The 22,165-nt window shown below is 43.2% G+C and overlaps 1 protein-coding gene across 3 annotated transcripts in view; it reads right to left on the bottom strand.

Annotated features, from left to right (window-relative positions):
• NECTIN3 (nectin cell adhesion molecule 3) overlaps positions 1-22,165 on the bottom strand; it is a 231,461-nt gene that overhangs the window by 57,093 nt on the left and 152,203 nt on the right. For all 3 annotated transcript variants that reach the window (XM_030204184.1, XM_030204183.1, XM_030204185.1), the window contains exons 6-7: positions 11,284-11,422; positions 8,365-8,434 (exon numbers count right to left, since the gene is read on the bottom strand). In XM_030204184.1, the coding sequence (XP_030060044.1) occupies positions 8,365-8,434; positions 11,284-11,422 (209 nt within the window). The remainder of the gene's footprint in view (positions 1-8,364; positions 8,435-11,283; positions 11,423-22,165) is intronic.

Raw genomic sequence — 22,165 nt, 5'->3', positions numbered from 1 at the left:
AGGGTTTTTGTGTGATGGTCTGGTAATTTTATTTTCTAACCAATGAGTGTTGAGGGGCGGGGTTTTGATGGATATTTAACGAGTGCGGAGAAAGTGATGTCACACACTATGCACAGTCGGAAGGTGGAGCTCTGGTGTGGACCCGTTCAGGGTTTGTGTCCGCAACTGTTTTTTCAGTTTGTTTAGTAATCTGACTGAATTTTGTGTGCTTATTTAGGAGCTTAGGGTAAAGTGTATGTTCCTGTTTGTGTGATAGATATGTGGTTAACTTTTGTGTTGGTTGCAGATTCCCTTTTTGATGATGCAACGCGAAACTCAGACAGAGTCAAAGGGAATTATTATTTGAAATCGTGAGAATGGACAGGATGAATGGATAGAGTGTGGAGTATGTGGAGTTTGAACATGAGCACAATTTATCCTCAAGGGACGTAAACTTCATATGCAATTTCTGAATCACCTTTTGATTTAAATGTATAATACTGTTATTTGCATATTTATGTAGGGTGTTATACATTGTTTGTGCAGTGGTTTTCAGCACATGATTTAGTATATCTCCTTATGTCTATACAACAGTACAGTTGTACCTTTTGACTTTTGAGTAATTCAATATGTAAAGTGCCATGTATACTGAATGTTGTAGAGTACTGGTATAAATGAGTATATAAAAACTTGATGTCAATATATATTTATGTATATATGTGCACATAAGGTTGGATATAACTAATTACAATTGATTACTATCAGAGGAGCCGTGGCTGGCTTTGTTGTATGTACATACATGATTTAAGGAGGCGGAACACCTAATGTGCTATGATGGTGCCATCTGTGACACTGCCACATATTCCTCTTGGGGATGTAGTGGTTGGAATGAGTATGGACTGAGCACATTAATATTATCACTTTGTGAGGTTCATTTGTAGCTAGTTTGAGCTTATAGTTTATTGGATAAGTTCTGAGTATAGTTTTGGGAAATAGTTAGACTCAGGAAGTTATTTAGGTTTCTTCCAGATACTTATTGAATTGTTTACATTTTAACTGCCAGACCCTCGACCATTCTTCTAACGTTCAGAGATCCCTCTATTGGCTATTTTCGTGTCATCCGCAAAAAGGCACACCTTTCCTTCCAACCCTTCAGCAATATCTCCCACAAATATATTTAACAGAATAGGCCCCAGCACCAACCCCTGAAGAACTCCACTGCTCACCTTCCTTTTCTCCGAGCGGATTCCATTTACCACCTCCCTCTGCCACCTGTCGGTTAACCAGTTTCTTATCCAGTTCACCACTTTCGGTCCCTAGTTCAACCCTTTCAGCTCATTCATGAGTCTTCTGTGGGGGACTGTATCAAAGGCTTTGCTGAAGTCCAAGTAGATTACATCTAGCGCACGTCCCTCATCCAGTTCTTTGGTCACCCAGTCAAAAAAGTCAATAAGATTCATTTGGCAGGGATTTCCTTTGGAAAAGCCATGTTGCCTCGGGTCCTGTAACCCGTCGGCTTCTAGAAAGTTAACTAACCTTTCTTTCAGCAATGACTCCAGTATTTTTCCTACCACCGACGTGAGACTTACTGGTCTGTAGTTTCCCACTTCTTCCCTGTCTCCACTTTTGTGGAGAGGGACCACATCCACTCGTCTCCAATCTCACGGAACCTCTCCCGTCTCTAAAGATCTATTAAATAAATCTTTAAGAGGTCCTGCCAGAACCTCTCTGAGCTCCTTCAGTATCCTGGGATGTATGCCATCCGGCCCCATAGCTTTGCTCATCTTCAGATTCTCCAGCTGTTTATAAACTCTTTCTTCCATAAACGGCGCAGTATCCACTCCATTCCCAGATATTCCCTTGGCAGCCAAATGCGGTCCTTCACCAGGATTTTCCTCCGTGAGCACCGAAGAGAAATAATTGTTTAGCACGTTCGCTTTATCTTCATCACTCTCCACATAGCCGTTCTCATTATCTTTCAGTCTCGCAATTCCATTCCTATCTCTTCTCCTTTCTCCAATATATCTGAAAAAAGTCTTGTCACCTCTCTTTACATCTTTAGCCATTTTTCTTCTGCTCGTGCTTTCGCTAGCCATATTTCTCTCTTCACTTCTTCAAGTTTAATCCGATCTTTTCCGTGATCCTCTCGTTGCATTCTTTTGTATTTCTTGAACAAAGCCTCTTTTGCTCTTATTTTTTCAGCTACTTGTTTGGGGAACCATATAGGCTTCCTGCTTCTCTTGTTTTTGTTTACTTTCCTCACAAAAAGATCAGTCGCCATATTTATAGCAGCCTTTAGCTTGGACCACTGTTTTTCCACTTCTCCTATGCCTTCCCACGCCAACAGCTCCTTTTTCAGGTATTTCTCCATTTTGTCAAAATCAGTATGTCTGAAATCCAGTACTTTGAGTTTTGTGTGTCTGCACTCCGCCTTCGCTCTTATATCAAACCATACGGTGTGATGATCACTATTACATAGGTGGGCACCCACCCGGATATTGGAAACACTACCTCCATTAGTAAGCACTAGATCCAGCATCGACCCTTCCCTCGTGGGTTCCGTCACCATTTGTCTGAGCAAGGCACTTTGACAGGCATCCACAATCTCCCTACTTCTTTCCGATTCCACAGACAGGACATTCCAATCCACGTCAGACAAATTGAAATCTCCCAACAGTAGCACCTCCCCTTTCCTACTAATCTTTTGAATATCTTCTATCAGATCTTTGTCTAACTTCTCCGTTTGCGCAGGAGGTCTGTAGATAACTCCCCTGTGGATACAGGTTCCGTCTTCTCTTTCCAGGACAATCCATAAAGCTTCTTCTTTTCCCCAGGTTCCCCACATTTCAGCCGCTCTGATATTCTCACTCACATACAGAGCCACTCCTCCACCTCTTCAGTTCTCTCTATCCTTCCTAAAAAGATTATAGCCCGGTACGGTCACATCCCATTCATGAGAATCATTGAACCACATCTCCGTAATAGCAACAATATCCAAGTTTACTTTAAACATCAGGGCTTGCAAGTCTTGAATCTTTTTACTTAGACTATGAGCATTTGTGCACATAGCTTTCCATGTGCTTAGTGAGTTTGGGTGGTTTTCTATATTTACACGACCTTTCCCTCTGCCATCATGTTTATTCTGGGGGTGACTTTCCGAAATCTCCTGTTTCCTTTTGTCACCCCCACCCTCTAGTTTAAATGTCTAGAAACATACTGTCTGAATTTCTCCCCAAGGATCCTTTTTCCCATCATAGAAAGATGTAGCCCATCATTACAGTACAGCCTGTTATTTTTCCACGTATTACCCCATTCTCCTATGTATCTAAAACCTTCTTCTTTACACCAAGACTCAAGCCACTTATTGAATTCCTCTGTTTTGTGTAGTCTTTCCTCTCTCCTCCCCAACGCAGAAATTACTTCAGAAAAAGCCACAGTCCAAACCAAAGATTTCAGTCCCTCCCCAAACTTCTGCACTTGCTCACATTAAATGTCATCTGCCATTTATATGCCCAGTCTCCCAATCTTGTAAGGTCCTCTTGTAATTTAACATCTTTGTCATCAGCAAATTTAATTACCTCACTAGTTACTCCCATCTCTAGATCATTTAAAAATATGTTAAAAAGCAGCGGCCCCAACACAGACCTCTGGGGAACCCCACTATCTACCCTTCATCATTGAGAATACCGAACATTTAACCCTACTCTCTGTTTTCTATCTTTTAACCAGTTTTTAATCCACAATAGCACACTACTTCCTATTCAATTTGCTCTGGAGTCTTTCATGAGGTACTTTGTCAAACGTCTTTTGAAAATCCAGATACACAGTTATGCCTGGTTATTAATTATTGGTGCTTATTAGCTTGCTAACTAATTAAGTTATGTATGTTGTTATGGAATACGCTTTGATTTCCACATAGAAATCTCAGTGTGATATACAGAATGCCAGGGATAGTGGCCATAGACCACTTGGTGTTTTGCATTAGAAGAGAACTCCATAGTCTGGTGCTAGAAACCACCAATGGGAGTGTGTATTGGTTGCTACTTTTATAGTCTCTTGGACTGAGATTTAGTTTTCTCTGTTTAGTTTTAATTAATTTATTTTTTGAAAGAACACCTAATGCTTTTCATGGACACAAGATATACAATCATTCAAATTTTTCATCCAAGACAACTTGTAAAGAGGGCATTTTTAGAACTGGAGGACAGACATGGAAAAGTAATGACTTTCACATTTGGGCGTGATCCCTCCAGGGTTGAGGCACATTGGTAGGAAACAGGCTCTTTTAAGAGATCTCAATTTCTATTCTTCACCTACCACAGACAGCAAGTGTTAGGATTGGTTTAAAAGAGCACTTTAATAAGATATGCAAGTTCTCCCTATATCAGTCAGTACGATGCTACTAGTATGCAGAAACTTTGCTAAATTGGCAGAGGAATGAGACCTGTAGACTAAAGATACTTTGACCTTCCAGGAGCTAAGAAGGCACCATAATGTCTACATTTTCACTGCTGGCTTTGCTCCAATTTGTCTGCTTTACTGCTCTTCAGAAATACAATGTTATAGCTCCAAATCATCATAGACTAATTGGGCTGTGCACAGGCTTTCTCAGTGCCAACTTTCAAAATTTGTAATAAACGCTACAATAATGCAACAAGCAACTAGGGACCAATATAATACACACAAAACTGATAATACTGAGGGGGAGCTGCCTTACTAAAGTAGCATATGCAGCACTGATAATACTGAATTGGTTTGGCCTTACGAGCTTGTTCCAACACAATGATCCAAGTAATTCAGTCAAGGAAGCACATTGTACTAGCTATAGTATATAAAATACACATCTGCATTGTTTGAAAGGGAGTTTCCTGATCCAAAAAGCTTAGCCTAATGCAATAGCTTTCAACCTAGTCCTCAGGACACACCCTGTCAGTCAGATTTTCATGATATCCACAATGAATGTGTATTTACTGTGGGGTCCAGAGAACAGACCTTGGAACCATTACTAAATGTACTCCATAAAATAAGAAAAATCTGTCTTCTGAGTTTATGCATATTCATTGTGGATATCCTGAAAACCTTACTAAGATGTATCCTGAGGACTGAGTTGAGGATTGTTGATCTAAATATAGGTACAAGTCAGATACACAGGTACAAACTTGGAAGCAGATTTTTCTGGGGGCTGCAGAATTAGTTGGGTTTTTAAGATACCCTTAATAAATACGCATGAGAAATGTGCAATATATGCAAAACTATCAAATGCATAGTCAGTTATTGTAAATATAATGAGAACTGTGGGGTTCCTAGGACACATTTGGGAAGCCCTGGAATGTGGCATGCAAGTAACTGGTTAGTCTAATTGCAGTGAAGTCTGCACTAGAGAATGACATGGGGACAAAATTTGTACCCGTCCTGTCCCCGCAGGTTCTGTCTCTGTCCCCACCCCATCCCCACAGGTTCTGTCCCCATCCCCGCCCCATCCCCGTGGGCTCTGTCCTGATCTGCAGAAGCCTTGAACACTTATGATTTTATATTTAAATCTTTTATTAAAGTATAAAAAGGAACAATATGCTGTGCAACTGTTGTGTATAAATTACAAATAGAAAACAATAATAACAATGAGCAGCTATAACAACCCTCCTTCCCACCACCACCCTCTACCCTTCCAACCCCAACAATAGGTGATTTCTACTACACCAAGGAATCCTAATTCACACTGTTAAAATGTCCAGGGTTATAAAATACAACCCGTTCTATATGCCCTAGAGGGGAGAAATATGCCCATGAAGCACTGTTATGATTTTTTAATCTGTGGATGAATAAGAAGTCATCAACAATCTCAGGATTCAGTCTAGCTCTCCTGTCTTCCACAGTCCTTCCTGGAATAGAAGTTGTCTTCTTAGAATATGTGCTGGTAGCAGGATGTACAGGATCCCCCATGCAAATTTTGCTAGTTGTGGCCAGTATGTTTGCTTGTTTTTCCAAAAAATCAAACTTTCTGGGTATCACTCAAACTTAAATAACAGTCTAGTTCATTCACAGGCTTCAAATAGAAAATGTCACGGGGACAAAGTTGGTCCCCGTCCCTGTGGGCTCTGTCCCCATCCCCACCCCGTCCCCATGAGATCTGTCCCCGCCCCATCCCCATGGTTACTGTAGTTCCCCGTCCCTGTGTCATTCTCTAGTCTGCACCATTATCCGACAATAACTGGAGAGGTACAAATCTTGTACCACAAACCAGGGAATCCCTAAGTGTTCCTGAATACAATGTTAGAGACTATCCAGCTAGTCTGGTTTCCAGGATACCCAAAATAAATATGCATGAGAGAGATCAGTATACAAATGATGAAGATTTGGAAGAACTGAAACAAATCTCAGGCCCTGATGCTCAAAAGTAAACATGGGTACTAGAGGCCATTAGCGCCGTGCTAGCGCCTGCATTTACCTGTGCAGAATGTTCAGAGGCCCAGAGCACAAGAACAATAGAGCGCACAGATGAAAAATGCAAGTCGCATGCTAATGTAGTCAAGCTTATGTTAATGAGGTCATTTTGTATTCCTCTCCAATGCTTAGTAAAGAGCACGTGAAACAAAACTGCATTACCACTGCAAAAAATAATGCCAGGTTGGAGCAGGTGTTAGAAGAGAGGATTTCTCATGACTCATACTTCTCTCATGAACCTTTTCTGCAAAGTCTGCTTGTTCTGATTGATTTTGTAAGCAGAAGGAAGCCCGTGCAAGCCCTTAAGTGCTGATCGTGAGAAACAGCAGACCCAAACGATAGCAAAAAAAATTTAAAACGCTTATATTTAGGCCGCAGAAAACAGACGGCAATGTGTGCATCATGTTCAGGTTCTACCAGGTGCATGTGCACAGGAGCTGAGATAACACCTGGAACTCTTGCACATGCGCCAAGCATAATCCTCCTGCGCCAAAGTACAATGCTCTCGCCAAACTCCCTAATGCTCAGTGCTATGAGCGTGCCTATATTTTCCATCTCATTAGTATTGAACATTAGGGTATTGCTCTTCTGTGCTGTTCCAGTAGCTTTCTTCGTGTCTATTTCAATAGCAGACTATGGAATTTTCCTTCCAGGAACTTGTTCAAACCTTTTTTTAAACCCAGATACACTAACCCTTCTCCATTCCTCTGGGACCACTCCCGATTCTAGAGAAGCATTGAAAAGGTCAGCCAGTGAAGCCGCCAGAACTTCCCTAAGTTTCTTCAGTACCTTCAGATGTATGCCATCTGGCCCCATTGATTTGTCCTTATTTAGTTTAACTAGCTCCTCATGAACACAGCCCTCTGAAAATCGACCTTTGCAGCACATCATTGTTATCCTCTCTTTTCTGAAATGGATCGCTGCTTTCCACTACCTTCTGTCCAACTAGTTTCTAACTTAGTCACTTTAGGCACACACTTAGGAAGTTTGACTTGTTTATGTTAGATTTCTGTGCGATGATTGAAATAAGGGTGCCTGAATGTGATTTTAAAATTACTTTAGGGCACCGATTCATTTCTGAGCACATATTCACTATTTGGGGGGGGGGGGGGGGGGGGTTGTATAAGTTTTTTTTAAAAAGCTGTTCCTGGATAATTTATCTTTCAGATAGTAGTATTATCCAGGTTTATACTGATAGTTTTCCTCCTATATTTGAACGTTTTTGTTTATAAGTCATCAGTATGGAGCCATGTCAAGGATCTTGCTGAAATTCAAGTAGGCTGCATCTAGCACTCTACCCAATCCAACTCTCTGGTTAACTAATCAAATAAATTTATGAAATTCATCTAACAAGACCCACCTCTGAGTAAAGCCCTACTGCCTTGAATCCTGTAATCCACTGGATTCCAGAAATAAATCAAGCCTCTGTTTTAATAGCGATTCTATTAATATATTCGCTGAGGTCAGACTAATTGGCTACCTTCCTACTTCTATTTTTGTAAAGGTGTTCCACATCTGCCTGTTTCCAATGAAGTGTTGAAAAAGTGCCATTGGAGTGAGCAGAACTTTCCTAAGTTTCTGTAATAGCTTATGATGAATCCCACAAGCCCCACTGCCTTATCTATTTTTAGATGTGTTAATTGCTCACCAACCTAGTCTGAGAATGGTTTGAGGTCTACTCCACTTTCTTTTCCATTACTAACAGTTTCTTTGTGGTCCTCTTTCAGGATCTTCCACAGTGAACACTGAAAAGCAATATTCCTTTAGTAATTCTGGGCTATCCTTGTCCATTTCTAATACTCTTTCTTGTAGTCATACAAATGTTTCCTTATGATCATCTTATCTGCTCCACGAGATACTTATCCCACAGAAATCACATCACTGCATGTTCCAAGCCATGAGTGAGGAATGATTTTCCCTTATGTTTTAAAACAAAATACTTACCTGCAGAGCATTTTCTTTTTGAGGCATAGTCTTGGCAGGAGGTGGCTTGTGTGTAGGTGGGAGATCAATCCTATAAAACAAAACAAAGTTGACTAATCACATTCTCAGTGGAAGAAAGATGCATTCATCATCTCATCTAAGATTCCTGTGCCTGCTGAAACACTGAAGGTGCTTAAAGATTCAAAGCAAAGTAACCTTAAATAGTTTAATTTAGTTTTAAAAGCTGGGGGGTTGGGGAGGGTTCCCCCAACTGCTTTGGTCTTCAGCTTGTTTGCTGACCTGATATATTAATCTTACACAGTTGTGCTCTGCTTACAAAGAATGCCTCAAGAGTCATTAATGTTTTCTTTATTTGCTTAGCTAGGAAAATCTTTATGACAAAGGCAGACTCTTAATATCGCATGAGTCACAGGTGAAATTTCTCAGTAACAAACTACAGATCACAAGAAGAATTAGGTCATAATGCGACCTGAGCAATTCCACATTTTTATTTTTTTGTTACTTTTCAGACTGAGACATAGGGAAAAAATATCTGTCTTGAAACTACATTTTTCCAAGAAACAAGCCCATTCTGTGGTCAACAGGTATCTATTTTTCCAGATGTGGCCAGTCAAATTCAGTATCATAGGAAGCAGTCTAATACCTTAACTGTGGGAGATACACACTTCCTTAAGTTTTCATGTAAGTGCACATGGAAATAATAGATATGCCTTTCTGGATCCTGCTCATTTGGATAATTTTCTATCAGACAAACCTGTTCTTCAGGGAAATGTTATATAGGAGCCCTTTTATAAAGCTGTAATAAGCCCTAACACTACTGCAGCTAAAAATGGAGTACCATGGAGTGCGCTGAGGCATCCCCCAGTAATTTTTGAATGTATAGATGTAAACTATGTGTTAAAATATTTTCATGGAGGGGGCTTGTCTGACATGGAGAGTGGGAGCACTGCCATGCATTAACCGATTAGATCCTACCACATATAAAAAAGGTGGTGTTAGGGGCTTATTGGAGTTACCGCATGGCTACCGCTTGGGTCTTGCGGTAATTTCATTTTTGCCACACATCCGATACATGTGGCCAAAAAATAATTTTTATTTTTGGATGAGCGCCAAGTGGCATTTGGTGCACGTACGTAGGTCATTACAGGCCAATTACCACATGGTCAATGGCTGGCGGTAAGGTCGCAGTCCCAAAATGGACGCTCAGCAATTTTGATTTTGCCACAAGTCCATTTTCGGCAAAAATTAAAAAAAAAGACCTTTTTTACAGGCGCGCTGAAAAATGGATTGGCGCATGCCCAAAACCTGCACCTACACTACCGCAAGCCATTTTTTAGTGCACCTTAGTGTGCATGAGGAAATCACACAAAGGTGGAGGAACATAGCCACCACTAAGAAAAGTCAAAGGAAAACATAAAGAAGTAGGGTGTCTGATGGCTCTTCCAACAATAAAAAAACTAGTTAACTTGAGTCCAATATAAAGAGCATTATCCAATATAAAAGAGTATTGCATCAAATGCACCACTAAGGCTCAAAAATTAGTGTGTAGCCATTAATGGGAAAATAGGAAACATTAAAAGTATGTTTAAGGATGTGGAAATATATCATCTTTAGATACTGTCGCAATACACTGATTTCCACTGAATGAAAGAATATGAATATTCCACTATAGCACCATTCAATGTATAAGAGGAAGCTAGGCACAGGCACGATAAACACAACCCGATTCCAAAGCAGTTTCCGCCACCAAGACCCTGACGCGAGATGAAACACTGGCCACCGTTGGCTTGGGGCAAAGAGAGAGAAAGGAAACGTTAAGTGTTTGAATGTCCTAGCGTGAGCGGTCTGAAAGATAAGTGTTCCTTCAAATTACATATATTCATTATATCACCCTGTTAAGTAGCTCGGTGTAGCAAGATAAGACAGAATCAAGATAACAATTTATCTATATCTAGTGTTGTGAAGGACCCTAAAACATCACACACTATTTGAGGTTTTTGGCCAATGATGAACAGAGGGTCTAAAGTGATCCGTTTAAGCTCCGATAGATGTTCATAGTCTAGGAGCTCTGTGAGGCCTTTTTTCCTCTTATACATTGAATGGTGCAATAGTGGAATATTCATATTATTATTATTTATTGCATTTGTACCCCACATTATCCCACCTTTTTGCAGGCTCAATGTGGCTTACAGAGTGTCGTTATGATGAAGTCATTACATGATCTTAAATACATAAGCTGAAAGTAAATTAATTAGATGTGTAGCCATTCTTTCATTCAGTGGAAATCAGTGTATTGCGACAGTATCTAAAAATAGGAAACATTGCCATTTTACCCCTGTGGTAAAAATGGCCTTAGCACGTGGGAAAGACCCATGTAAAAGGCATGCTAAGGCCATTTTTTTACTAGTTTGGTAAAAGGGCTCCCTAATGAGTTGCTATAGTTGGGGATTTTTGGATGACAATCAGTAAGAATGATTCTTTTCATTGGTATTTGCTTTTCTTTCCTTTAAAATTTTTTTTTCTTTTTCTGTCTGCGAAGATAGATGATGAATCCCATAATGTGGTCTACAGCTTTAATTTTGAATAGTTTTTCTGTGCTCTTGTTTGAGTTTTATATTACAGAAATTTTTAAAAAAGCAACAACCTAAAAACAAACCAGTTCCGCATTTATAAAGGATTTGACAATGTTTATTTTTGAAAGGCGCTAAGGGGGACCTGCTACATATTATAAAGGTAGTGTTAGGACTTTTCATGAGCAGAACAACAGTGATCTCAAACTATGAAAGTGAGGCAGCATGAGAACTAGATTAATACATTAAACACACACACTGTACTAGGATGATGAATGTTAACCTCCTCTCCATGATAAACAATAGTGTTCATGTTTAGTTTGTAATTTTTACACATTTTGGTACTTACACTTTGTCCAGGTATGCAGGTCTCTCTTTTTGAGGAGTCAGGAGCACCGTCACAAAGATGGTAATGATAAAGAGAGCAAGGACAACTCCGATGACTGCCCCTGCTACTGCCACAGAGGACGTTTGCTTCAAGGGTAGATCTGGAATGTGATAGACACTAGGTTGTCAATTATCAGCCCTGACAATTTACAGCACACCATTCAACAGAGATGATTATTTGAATTTATAATTCCCTGGGCAGCAACTACTCTATCTAGCCTAGATGCCCCAGTATAGAGCCATTATTGATACTTATGGAACCAGTTTGGAAAGGGACATTTAACAACAAGGTGGGGCAGAGACCGACAAGGCCACTATCGCAATTTGAAATGGAATTTAAAAATCATGGCATCAGTGAAGAGATTTTGTAAGCTACCAATTGCAAAAAAATTCCGTTTTCTAATATAAATTACACTTGCCCTTGGCATACAAATGCTGTACTTCTCTTTAAAGGCAAGCTTATCTCAGCTGGCACTCATATAAGGCAAACCTCAGGTCTCATTATCTTCAATGGATTATCACAAAAACTATTAGAACTGATTTGCTAGAGTCTTATAATTTGAACTACAGTCTGAAAATGTTACTCCACTGTGGACCTTGGCAGCTATAGTATTTACAAATAAACTAATAGCTAATGGTTTTTTTTTTTTTTTGCTCTGCCAGCTGCAAAAAATGATAAACTATCAAGATTTAAAGAAACAATTCATCGCCCCCCTTCTAGCTGAAATCATTAGCATGAAGCAGATGCCACCATGGTTCTGACTGAACCTAGAGGGAGATACAGTGTATCCCAGATGTCTTCATCTAATTTTGAAATTTATCCTCAGTGGAGTTCTGCAGTCCTCAAAATAGACTCCAAAAATCAATAATGAATTGGAAGCAATGCCCCCTTCCCCTTACAGTGTGCCACTCTGGCTTGGAAATATTTTGTTTCCTAAAAAAAACTTACCAACATGTTGAAAACGATTTTACCATCAGTAACCGAGTTATAGTAGGGGTTCTCAACCCAGTCCTCAGGATGCATCTATCTAGTCAGGTTTTCAGGATACTCCAATGAATATGCATCCTTAATTCCAAACTCAGGGTTACACTCTCAATAAATAGTCACTTTACATTAACATCACCAATATCACTGACTAATACAATGTTTTATACCAAATACAAAATAAACAAAATATACAACCATTCAAATCCATACATACACTGTTTAAAATTACAATCTTTATTGCAAAATCATATTCTAACAATTACTAAATCTTTTATCTCGTAACACCCATCCCCCCCCCCCCCCCCCCCCAGTTTTAAAACATATACAAATGAGCATATAACAATTTTCCTGATACTAAGTAATCACCATTGGAGAAGAACGTTTGGACATATGAACTATTTGTATATGTTTTAAAACCGGGGGAGGGGGTGTTATGGTGTTATGAGATAAAAGATTTAATAATTGTTAGAATATGATTTTGTAATAAAGATTGTAATTTTAAACAGTGTATGTATGGATTTGAATGGTTGTATATTTTGTTTATTTTGTATTTGGTATAAAACATTGTATTAATCAGTGATATTGGTGATGACAATGAATATGCATAAATTCTTACATGCATACCTCCACTTTCACACATATTCACTGGGGGCTTTATCACAATCTGTACATTTGAATAACTTTATCCTATTGTTCCTTGGCAGATCTTTGTTATATTTACTCCTTTGCTTCAAATTCACTTCATAGAACAAACATTTAAATCAGCTAAACTAATGTGATTTAACACCGATGAGCTCTATGTAACTAAATGGGCCTTGTTAAGGCAGTTTTTGCAAATGGAGCTAATTCAGGTTCGCTATGATGAAGAGTGAAGATACTTAGAATTCCCTGTTATGCTGTACAAGATCTGTACATTAGAGGCTGACCGAATGAGTTTTGGTTGCGGCACCAAAACTGGCCCCAAATTCTTTCTGCCTGGTTTCGGTTTCAACTGAAGGTTATTTTAATTTTTGGCCATGGTTTTGGCCGAAAATGACCATGTGTTTTTGGTGAAAGCTGAAAATTTGTGCTTAATCCCATTTGTCTCTCTCCCTCCCTTGAGGAGTTGCCCCTCTTCCTAGATCCCCCCCCCCCTACTCATAGGCCTCGCTGGGCCTATTTTACAATCCCTGGTAGTCTAGCAGAGTAATTGGGACAGAAGTAGTCCCCAGATACTCCTGCTCATTCTGGATCTGTTTTCAAAATGGTTGCTGTGACTGGGGCATTGCTCCTGCCTTGACTACATCACTAGACCACCAAGGATTGTAAGTAAGTCTGGGGGGAGGGGGGAGTCTTTGTGTGTGTGTGTGTGTGTGTGGGTATGTATGTATATATGTCTCTCTCTATATATCTATATACACACAAACATGCATAAGGTGAGGCAAAAAACGAAAAAAAGGTAATCCCTAGGGTCCTCATAATCAAAAGCAAACTCCGGCGCTAGAGGCTGTTAACACCATACTAGCGCCGGAGTTTGCTGCCGACCCATGATCAGAGCCTTCGAGCGCGTGAAACAACACACTCAAGGGCTCGTAGCGCAAGTAGCATGCAAATGCATGCTAAACAGGGCTCTTAGCGCAAGTAGCCTGCAAATGCATGCTAATCAGCACTTAACGCATTCATCCCCAATGATCAGCGTCCAGCGCGCCAAAGATTTGGTTGCTGGCCGTGGCAAACAATGCCAGCTCCAAGGGAGGAATGGTGATTTCTGTCCAGCATGCAGTTGCATGCTGGCAAGCCCCCGTTCCCCCCCAAAGCAAACGCGAACATGGGGCTGGAGGTCCGGTGGACCTCCGGTCCCCCCGACGATCTCACCCCCCCACCCCCATGTTCAGGGAGGGCTGGAGATCCTGTGGGTCTCCAGCCCCCCCAACCCCCCAGAAAATGTCAAGTGGCCCTCTCCCATCCTCCCACCCAGTGACGGGGGGGGGGGGGGGGGGGGCTGGAGGTCCGGTGGACCTCCATCTCACCCCCCCAGCGTCGTCCTTCCAATCCCTGCTGGTCCATGAGGATAAAGTAGAAGTAGTACTAATAGTAGTAGTGACAACCCCCCCACCCAGCCCCCCTACCTTTAGTTGGAGGAGGGACGCAGCCTGCCTCCCTTCTCTTCCAGTCGACGCCGCCGCAAAATGGCGGCGCCCAGCCCTGCCCATTGCATCCTGGGATGGGCGCTGGGTGGGGCTACAGACCATGTAAGGGAATCGCTCCCTTACATGGTCTATAGCCTCTCCCTGCGCATCCCAGGATGCAATGGGTGGGGCTGGGCGCCACCATTTTGATGCGGCAGCGACTGGAAGAGGAGGGAGGCAGGCTGCGTCCCTCCTCCAACTAAAGGTAGGGGGGGCCAGGAGGGGGGTTGTCACTACTACTATTAGTACTACTTCTACTTATCCTCATGGACCACCAGGGATTGGAAGGACAACGCTGGGGGGGGGGGGGGGGGGAGTTGGGGTGGGCTAGAGGTCCACCGGACCTCCAGCCCCCCCCCCCACGTCGCTGGGTGGGAGGGTGGGAGAGGGTTTGGCCGGCGGCGGCCACTTGACATTTCCTGGGGGATTGGGGGTCTGGAGACCCACCGGATCTCCAGCCCCCGTTGTTCGGGCCTCGGGGCAGGGTGTTTGACAGGTTTGGGCTTTTGGCAGCCCAGACCTGTCAAACAAGTGCGGGAGGATTCGCCCGCACTTTTACATGATAATCAAAGATAATTGCGCTGCTTAAATTGCATGCATTATCTTTGATCATCTGTGCGGTAAAGCCCCCGTGCTGTTCCAGCGCTATTTTTAGATTGCTGTTTGGAACAGCGTGGGGCTTTTGATCATGAGAGCCTAAAGATTTAGGCTATTTACTCAGCAACTGCATGGAATTTCAAAGCAAAATTTTACAGCTTTATGTGTTGTTACTACATTCATATGCCAAGTGAAATGAGATTATCTTTAAACACGGGGAAGTTAGATCTTTTAGCCTGACCACCAGTGATTTTCACACATTCAAAAATGTTTGCATTGTAAATGGCAGATTTTGTAAACATGCATGCCTGAGAGGTGCTAATTACTGTATGCACAATGCTTACTGTTAATGACTCTTTAGCTGGGGAGCAATGTTGGAGGCCTATCATAAACTCTACCCAAAGCTGCAAACAAGCACCAAACTCAAGGAAGCACTGCAGATCTGGATCAGCCTGCCACAAGGACTGATCAACAAGGCTGTTAAGAACTTCCCAAATTGACTGAAGGCTTGTGTTAAAGCTGGGGGTGGACACTTTTAGCATTCACAGTGACAGAAATTCTGATAATTAATTGTCTTATTTGAATGACGTTATTTTGTTGTGTTTTAGCTCGAACATTTTTAACATGCAAAAAAAATCGCTAGGTAGTAGCACTAAAATGTCAGTAACATCAACATCACTTAAGATAACAATACTTAATTTAATAGTAATATGCAAGTATGAGGATTAAATAAGTATGTAAAATTTCTCATTGAAATTCAAAGTGGTTGTTGAGAAAACAGCAAAAAAACCCTCTAGGGGGTTACTTTTTTTCCCTCACCCTGTATATATCTTGCACAATAGTATTATATGGTAAATAGAGTGCTCCAAATAAATGTTTTGAAATAAAATTTTAGGTGGAATTTAAGCCTGTAAATTTGGAATGAAAAGCTCCTTAGGAATTAGCCTTTCTGTGGTTGACCCCGTTGCAGGTGTTGCCTGGCCCCAGCTTTCGTCAGCCTCTGGTGATCGTTGCTTCTCTTCTGGCTGCATGCTGCTGCTGTTGTTTTTCTCAGTGCTCGTTTGAGGATCGCCTGACTTGCCTGGATCTCCATCATCCCTCTTGGTTCGCCTGGATTTCTGCCGACCATCTTAGTCTCTCTTCCTTTTCCCTTCTTACCCTGTTTTACGTCCCCAACTATTCTAATGTAACTGTATTTATTTCAATAGTTCATTGTAAGCCGCTTTGAGGCTGCACAACTGCGGCAAAAGGTGGGGTATAAATGATCTAAATAAATAAATAAGTTATGACATCAACTGTCACGCTGAGTGTGGTGCAAACTCAGCCACTTTAAAAGCACCATGTTTTATATTCAATGGGTTTTGAATATCTCTTGGGGCACTTTCAGGTCCATCATTAAGTGGAAACAATTTTGCACCACCAAAGAACTGCCTTGATCAGGCCATCCAGGGCCATAGTAAACTATGGGCCTTGTTTACTAAGACGCACTAGTGTTTTCAGTGCATGCCTAAAATTAGCGTGCATTAGACACTAGAGACACTCATATATTCCTATGGGCGTCTCTAGCGTTAGCACATGCTAAACACACTAGCATGCCTATAGGGTCTTATAATTGTGCCCTATGTGACTCACCCACCATGGTGCTGTCAACTCCTCCAGAGCATCTATTCCCTACCCAAAAGCCCCCCCTAGAAGATCTTCCTTGAAACCCTTTCAAGTGCATCCATCCCCTTCCCTCTAGCTCCTTTCCCCAGAAGAACCCTTGAAACCCTGAGACCTGCCCAAACTTCCTGCAACACGCATCTCAAGCTTAGAGAAAGCAAAATCATGGTACAAACATGGCAGATGCACTATTTGTAAGGAAGCTCTGCAAAAGCAGATACACTATTTGTAAGGCGGCTCAGCAAAAAAAAAAAAAAATGGTGGCATGAAAACCTGGACACCAAGATGAGCAGTGAAGCAAAGGAGGAAGAAAGAAAAGTTTTGGCACCACCGCTGTCTTGTGTCCTGTGCAAGCCACACCGGTTGCACATACCTCGCTACAGCACTGCGGCCATCCGTCCAAAATCAATAGTCATGGGTTAAGGAAACTGCTGAGAATATCAGTATGAGAACAAAGATTACTATAGAAGAACTATAGCGATATTTGGCCGATATTGGAGAAAATGCTGACACAACACCAATTCAAGATTATTCCACAAACATGCCCCATCTTGCAGAACATAAGAATAGCCATACTGGGTCAGACTAATGATCCATCTAGTTCGGTATCCTGCTTCTAGCAGTGGTCAATCCAGGTCACAAGTAACTGACAGAAACCCAATTAGTAGCACCATTCAATGCTACCAATCCCAGGGTTGCAAGGAAAAAGGATTGCACTTAAGGGATGTTGTACACATGTAGAAAAAGGTTTTCTGGTCTGATGAGACCAAAGTGGAACTTTTTGGTCCCATAAAACAAATACAGTATACCATCCTGTTAACGCTGTCCCTATGCTAAAGCATGGTGGTGGTTGCATTATTATTTTATTATTTATTTAGATTTTGCTCACACCTTTTTTTTTTCAGTAGTAGCTCAAGGTGAGCTACATTCAGGTAGACTGGGGATTATGCTGTGGAGATGAATTGCAGCAAGAGAGATAGGGGAAGTTTGTGAAGATAGAGGGAAAGATGGATGTAAGTAAAGGCAGATCCTGGAGGAACACCTGCTCTAATCCACCATGACTTGGGACTGGGATGGTTCACCTTTCGGCAGAGCAATGATCCTAAGCACAAAGTAACAGGAACAACGAAGTGGCTCAACAAGAAGTCAACATCCTTAAAATGTCCAAAGCCCACACCTCTGTCCAATAGAAAATCTGTGGCAAGAAATGAAGATGACAGTCCACAGACAATCCCCAGTTGACCTGAGATAGCTTGAGCTATTCTGCCATGAATGGGCACTAACTGCATTACCACACTGTCCATTTCTACAAAAAAAAAAAAAGGTTTCCACTATTCAGTCAAGTGGTGTGAAGACTTAAGAAATCAAAAAAGCCTTGATTGCCTAGTCTTACTTTTTTGAACATTTGTGACCATCTCTAGGAAAAGGTGACTAAAGTCACCAGAAACAAAAAAATGAAGTTTTAATGAATTCTATTAGAGCAATTTGTAATTCAATAGTTCAAACCCCATCGTTTTATGTGAAAAAATAAATAAATAAAAAGCTACAGAAGTTCAAACATGTACATGTTTGCAGATTGTTTATGGACACATGACATGAAAAAAAATCATCCATTTTACATCCATGTACTAAGCTGTGCGTTTGGTCATGCTATTCTTATAAAAAGGAATCTTTATTTCTCACTAGCAACAGCACAAAAAATACTATTGGCTCTTGGCATTAGTAGTTTTACAGAACAGAGTCTAACAATAGGAAGGAAAGTTTTATTCCTCACTGTCATACAAACTTACAAAGGTCATAGAACAGAAAGAAAGGAAGAAAGAAAGAAAGAAAGAATGAATGAATGAAAGAAAGAAAGAAAGAATCTTAACTATAGAGAATGTTTGTATGGGGGGGAGTACCCCCCCTGGAAATAGGCTGTGATGAGGATATGAAACTCTCCTGCCATCCGGACTGTTTCAGAGTCGCTTTAGATGAGCAGTTACTTATATACCCTTCCCATCACAAAGGACCACCTCATATATCACCCAATCAGCAATCCTGCAAGTAAGGGTATGATACATACCTGTAGCAGTTGTTCTCCGAGGACAGCAGGCTGATTGTTCTCACGACTGGGTGACGTCCGCGGCAGCCCCCACCAACCGGAAAGAAGCTTCGCGGGACGGTCGGCACGCAGGGCACGCCCACCGCGCATGCGCGGCCGTCTTCCCGCCCGTGCGCGACCGCTCCCGCCAGTTGAATGACTAGCAAAAAAGATGAAACACACAACTCCAAAGGGGAGGAGGGAGGGTAGGTGAGAACAATCAGCCTGCTGTCCTCGGAGAACAACTGCTACAGGTATGTATCATACCCTTTCTCCGAGGACAAGCAGGCTGCTTGTTCTCACGACTGGGGTATCCCTAGCTCTCAGGCTCACTCAAAACAAGAACCCAGGTCAATTGAACCTCGCAACGGCGAGGGTACAACAGAAATTGACCTACGAAGAACAACTAACTGAGAGTGCAGCCTGACCAGAATAAATTCGGGTCCTGGAGGGTGGAGTTGGATTTACACCCCAAACAGATTCTGCAGCACCGACTGCCCGAACCGACTGTCGCGTCGGGTATCCTGCTGGAGGCAGTAATGAGATGTGAATGTGTGGACAGATGACCACGTCGCAGCCTTGCAAATCTCTTCAATAGTGGCTGACTTCAAGTGGGCCACTGACGCTGCCATGGCTCTGACACTATGAGCCGTGACATGACCCTCAAGAGCCAGCCCAGCCTGGGCGTAAGTGAAGGAAATGCAATCTGCTAGCCAATTGGAGATGGTGCGTTTCCCGACAGCGACCCCTAGCCTGTTAGGGTCGAAAGAAATAAACAATTGGGCGGACTGTCTGTGGGGCTGTGTCCGCTCCAAGTAGAAGGCCAATGCTCTCTTGCAGTCCAATGTGTGCAACTGACGTTCAGCAGGGCGGGTATGCGGCCTGGGGAAGAATGTTGGCAAGACAATTGACTGGTTAAGATGGAACTCCGACACCACCTTCGGCAGGAACTTTGGGTGGGTGCGGAGCACTACTCTGTTGTGATGAAATTTGGTATATGGAGCATGAGCTACCAGGGCCTGAAGCTCACTGACCCTACGAGCTGAAGTAACTGCCACCAAGAAAATGACCTTCCAGGTCAAGTACTTCAGATGGCAGGTATTCAGTGGCTCAAAAGGAGGTTTCATCAGCTGGGTGAGGACGACGTTGAGATCCCATGACACTGTAGGAGGCTTGACAGGGGGCTTTGACAAAAGCAAGCCTCTCATGAATCGAACGACTAAAGGCTCTCCAGAGATGGCTTTACCTTCCACACGATAATGGTAAGCACTAATCGCACTAAGGTGATTCCTTACTGAGTTGGTCTTGAGGCCAGACTCTGATAAGTGCAGAAGGTATTCAAGCAGGTTCTGTGCAGGGCAAGAACGAGGTTCTAGGGCCTTGCTCTCACACCAAACGACAAACCTCCTCCACTTGAAAAAGTAACTCTTTTTAGTGGAATCCTTCCTAGAGGCAAGCAAGACCCGGGAGACACCCTCAGACAGACCCAACGCAGCGAAGTCTACGCCCTCAACATCCAGGCCGTGAGAGCCAGGGATTGAAGGTTGGGGTGCAGCAACGCTCCGTCGTTCTGCGAAATGAGAGTCGGAAAACACTCCAATCTCCACGGTTCTTCTGAGGACAACTCCAGAAGAAGAGGGAACCAGATCTGACGGGGCCAAAAGGGCGCTATCAGAATCATGGTGCCGCGGTCTTGCTTGAGCTTCAGTAAGGTCTTCCCCACCAAAGGTATGGGAGGATAAGCATACAGGAGGCCGGTCCCCCAATGAAGGAGAAAGGCATCTGACGCTAGTCTGCCGTGTGTCTGAAGTCTGGAACAGAACAGAGGCAGCTTGTGGTTGGTCTGAGAGGCGAAAAGGTCCACCGAGGGGGTGCCCCACTCTCGGAAGATCTTGCGTACCACTCTGGAATGGAGCGACCACTCGTGCGGTTGCATGACTCTGCTCAGTCTGTCGGCCAGACTGTTGTTTACGCCTGCCAGGTATGTGGCTTGGAGGAGCATGCCGAACCGGCACGCCCAACGCCACATCCCGACGGCTTCCTGACACAGGGGGCGAGATCCGGTGCCCCCCTGCTTGTTGACGTAATACATTGCAACCTGATTGTCTGTCCGAATTTGGATAATTTGGTAGGACAGCCGATCTCTGAAAGCCTTCAGTGCGTTCCAGATCGCTCGGAGCTCCAGGAGGTTGATCTGTAGATCCTTTTCCTGGAGGGACCACAGACCCTGGGTGTGAAGCCCATCGACGTGAGCTCCCCACCCCAGGCGAGATGCATCCGTCGTCAGCACTTTCGAGGGCTGCGGAATTTGGAATGGACGTCCCAGGGTCAAATTGGTCCGGATGGTCCACCAGAGCAGTGAAGTGCGGCAACTGGTGGAGAGGCGGATGACATCTTCTAGATTCCCGGTGGCTTGGAACCACTGGGAAGCTAGGGTCCATTGAGCAGATCTCATGTGAAGACGAGCCATGGGAGTCACATGAACTGTGGAGGCCATATGACCCAGAAGTCTCAACATCTGCCGAGCTGTGACCTGCTGAGACGCTCTGGTCTGCGAAGCCAGGGCCAGGAGAGTGGTGGCCCGCGCTTCGGGAAGGTAGGCCTGAGCCGTCTGGGTATTCAGCAGCGCTCCTATGAATTCCAGAGACTGGGATGGCTGGAGATGGGACTTTGGGTAATTTATCACAAACCCCAGCAGCTCCAGAAGTTGAATAGTGCACTGCATGGACCGGAGGGCTCCTGCCTCTGAGGTGTTCTTGACCAGCCAATCGTCGAGATATGGGAACACGTGCACTCCCAGCTTGCGTAGGTAGGCCGCTACCACCACGAGGCACTTGGTAAACACTCGTGGGGCAGAGGCGAGCCCAAAGGGCAGCACACAATACTGAAAGTGCCGTGTGCCCAGGCGGAATCTGAGATACTGTCTGTGAGCTGGCAGTATCGGTATGTGAGTATATGCGTCCTTTAAATCCAGGGAACATAGCCAATCGTTTTTCTGAATCATTGGCAGAAGGGTGCCCAAGGAAAGCATCCTGAACTTTTCTTTGACCAGGAATTTGTTCAGGCCTCTCAGGTCTAGGATGGGGCGCATCCCCCCTGTTTTCTTTTCCACAAGGAAGTACCTGGAATAGAATCCCTGCCCTTCCTGCCCGGGTGGTACGGGCTCGACCGCATTGGCGCTGAGAAGGGCGGAGAGTTCCTCTGCAAGTACCTGCTTGTGATGGGAGCTGAAAGACTGAGCTCCCGGGGGACAATTTGGAGGCAGGGAGGCCAAATTCAGGGCGTATCCGCACCGCACTATTTGGAGAACCCACTGGTCGGAGGTTATGAGAGGCCACCTTTGGTG

The sequence above is a fragment of the Microcaecilia unicolor genome, chromosome 5 (genome assembly GCF_901765095.1).
Source record: "Microcaecilia unicolor chromosome 5, aMicUni1.1, whole genome shotgun sequence".
NCBI classification, from domain to species: domain Eukaryota; kingdom Metazoa; phylum Chordata; class Amphibia; order Gymnophiona; family Siphonopidae; genus Microcaecilia; species Microcaecilia unicolor.
The sequence above is the reverse complement of the archived record's forward strand: the minus strand, read 5'-3'. Positions and strand labels throughout refer to the sequence as shown.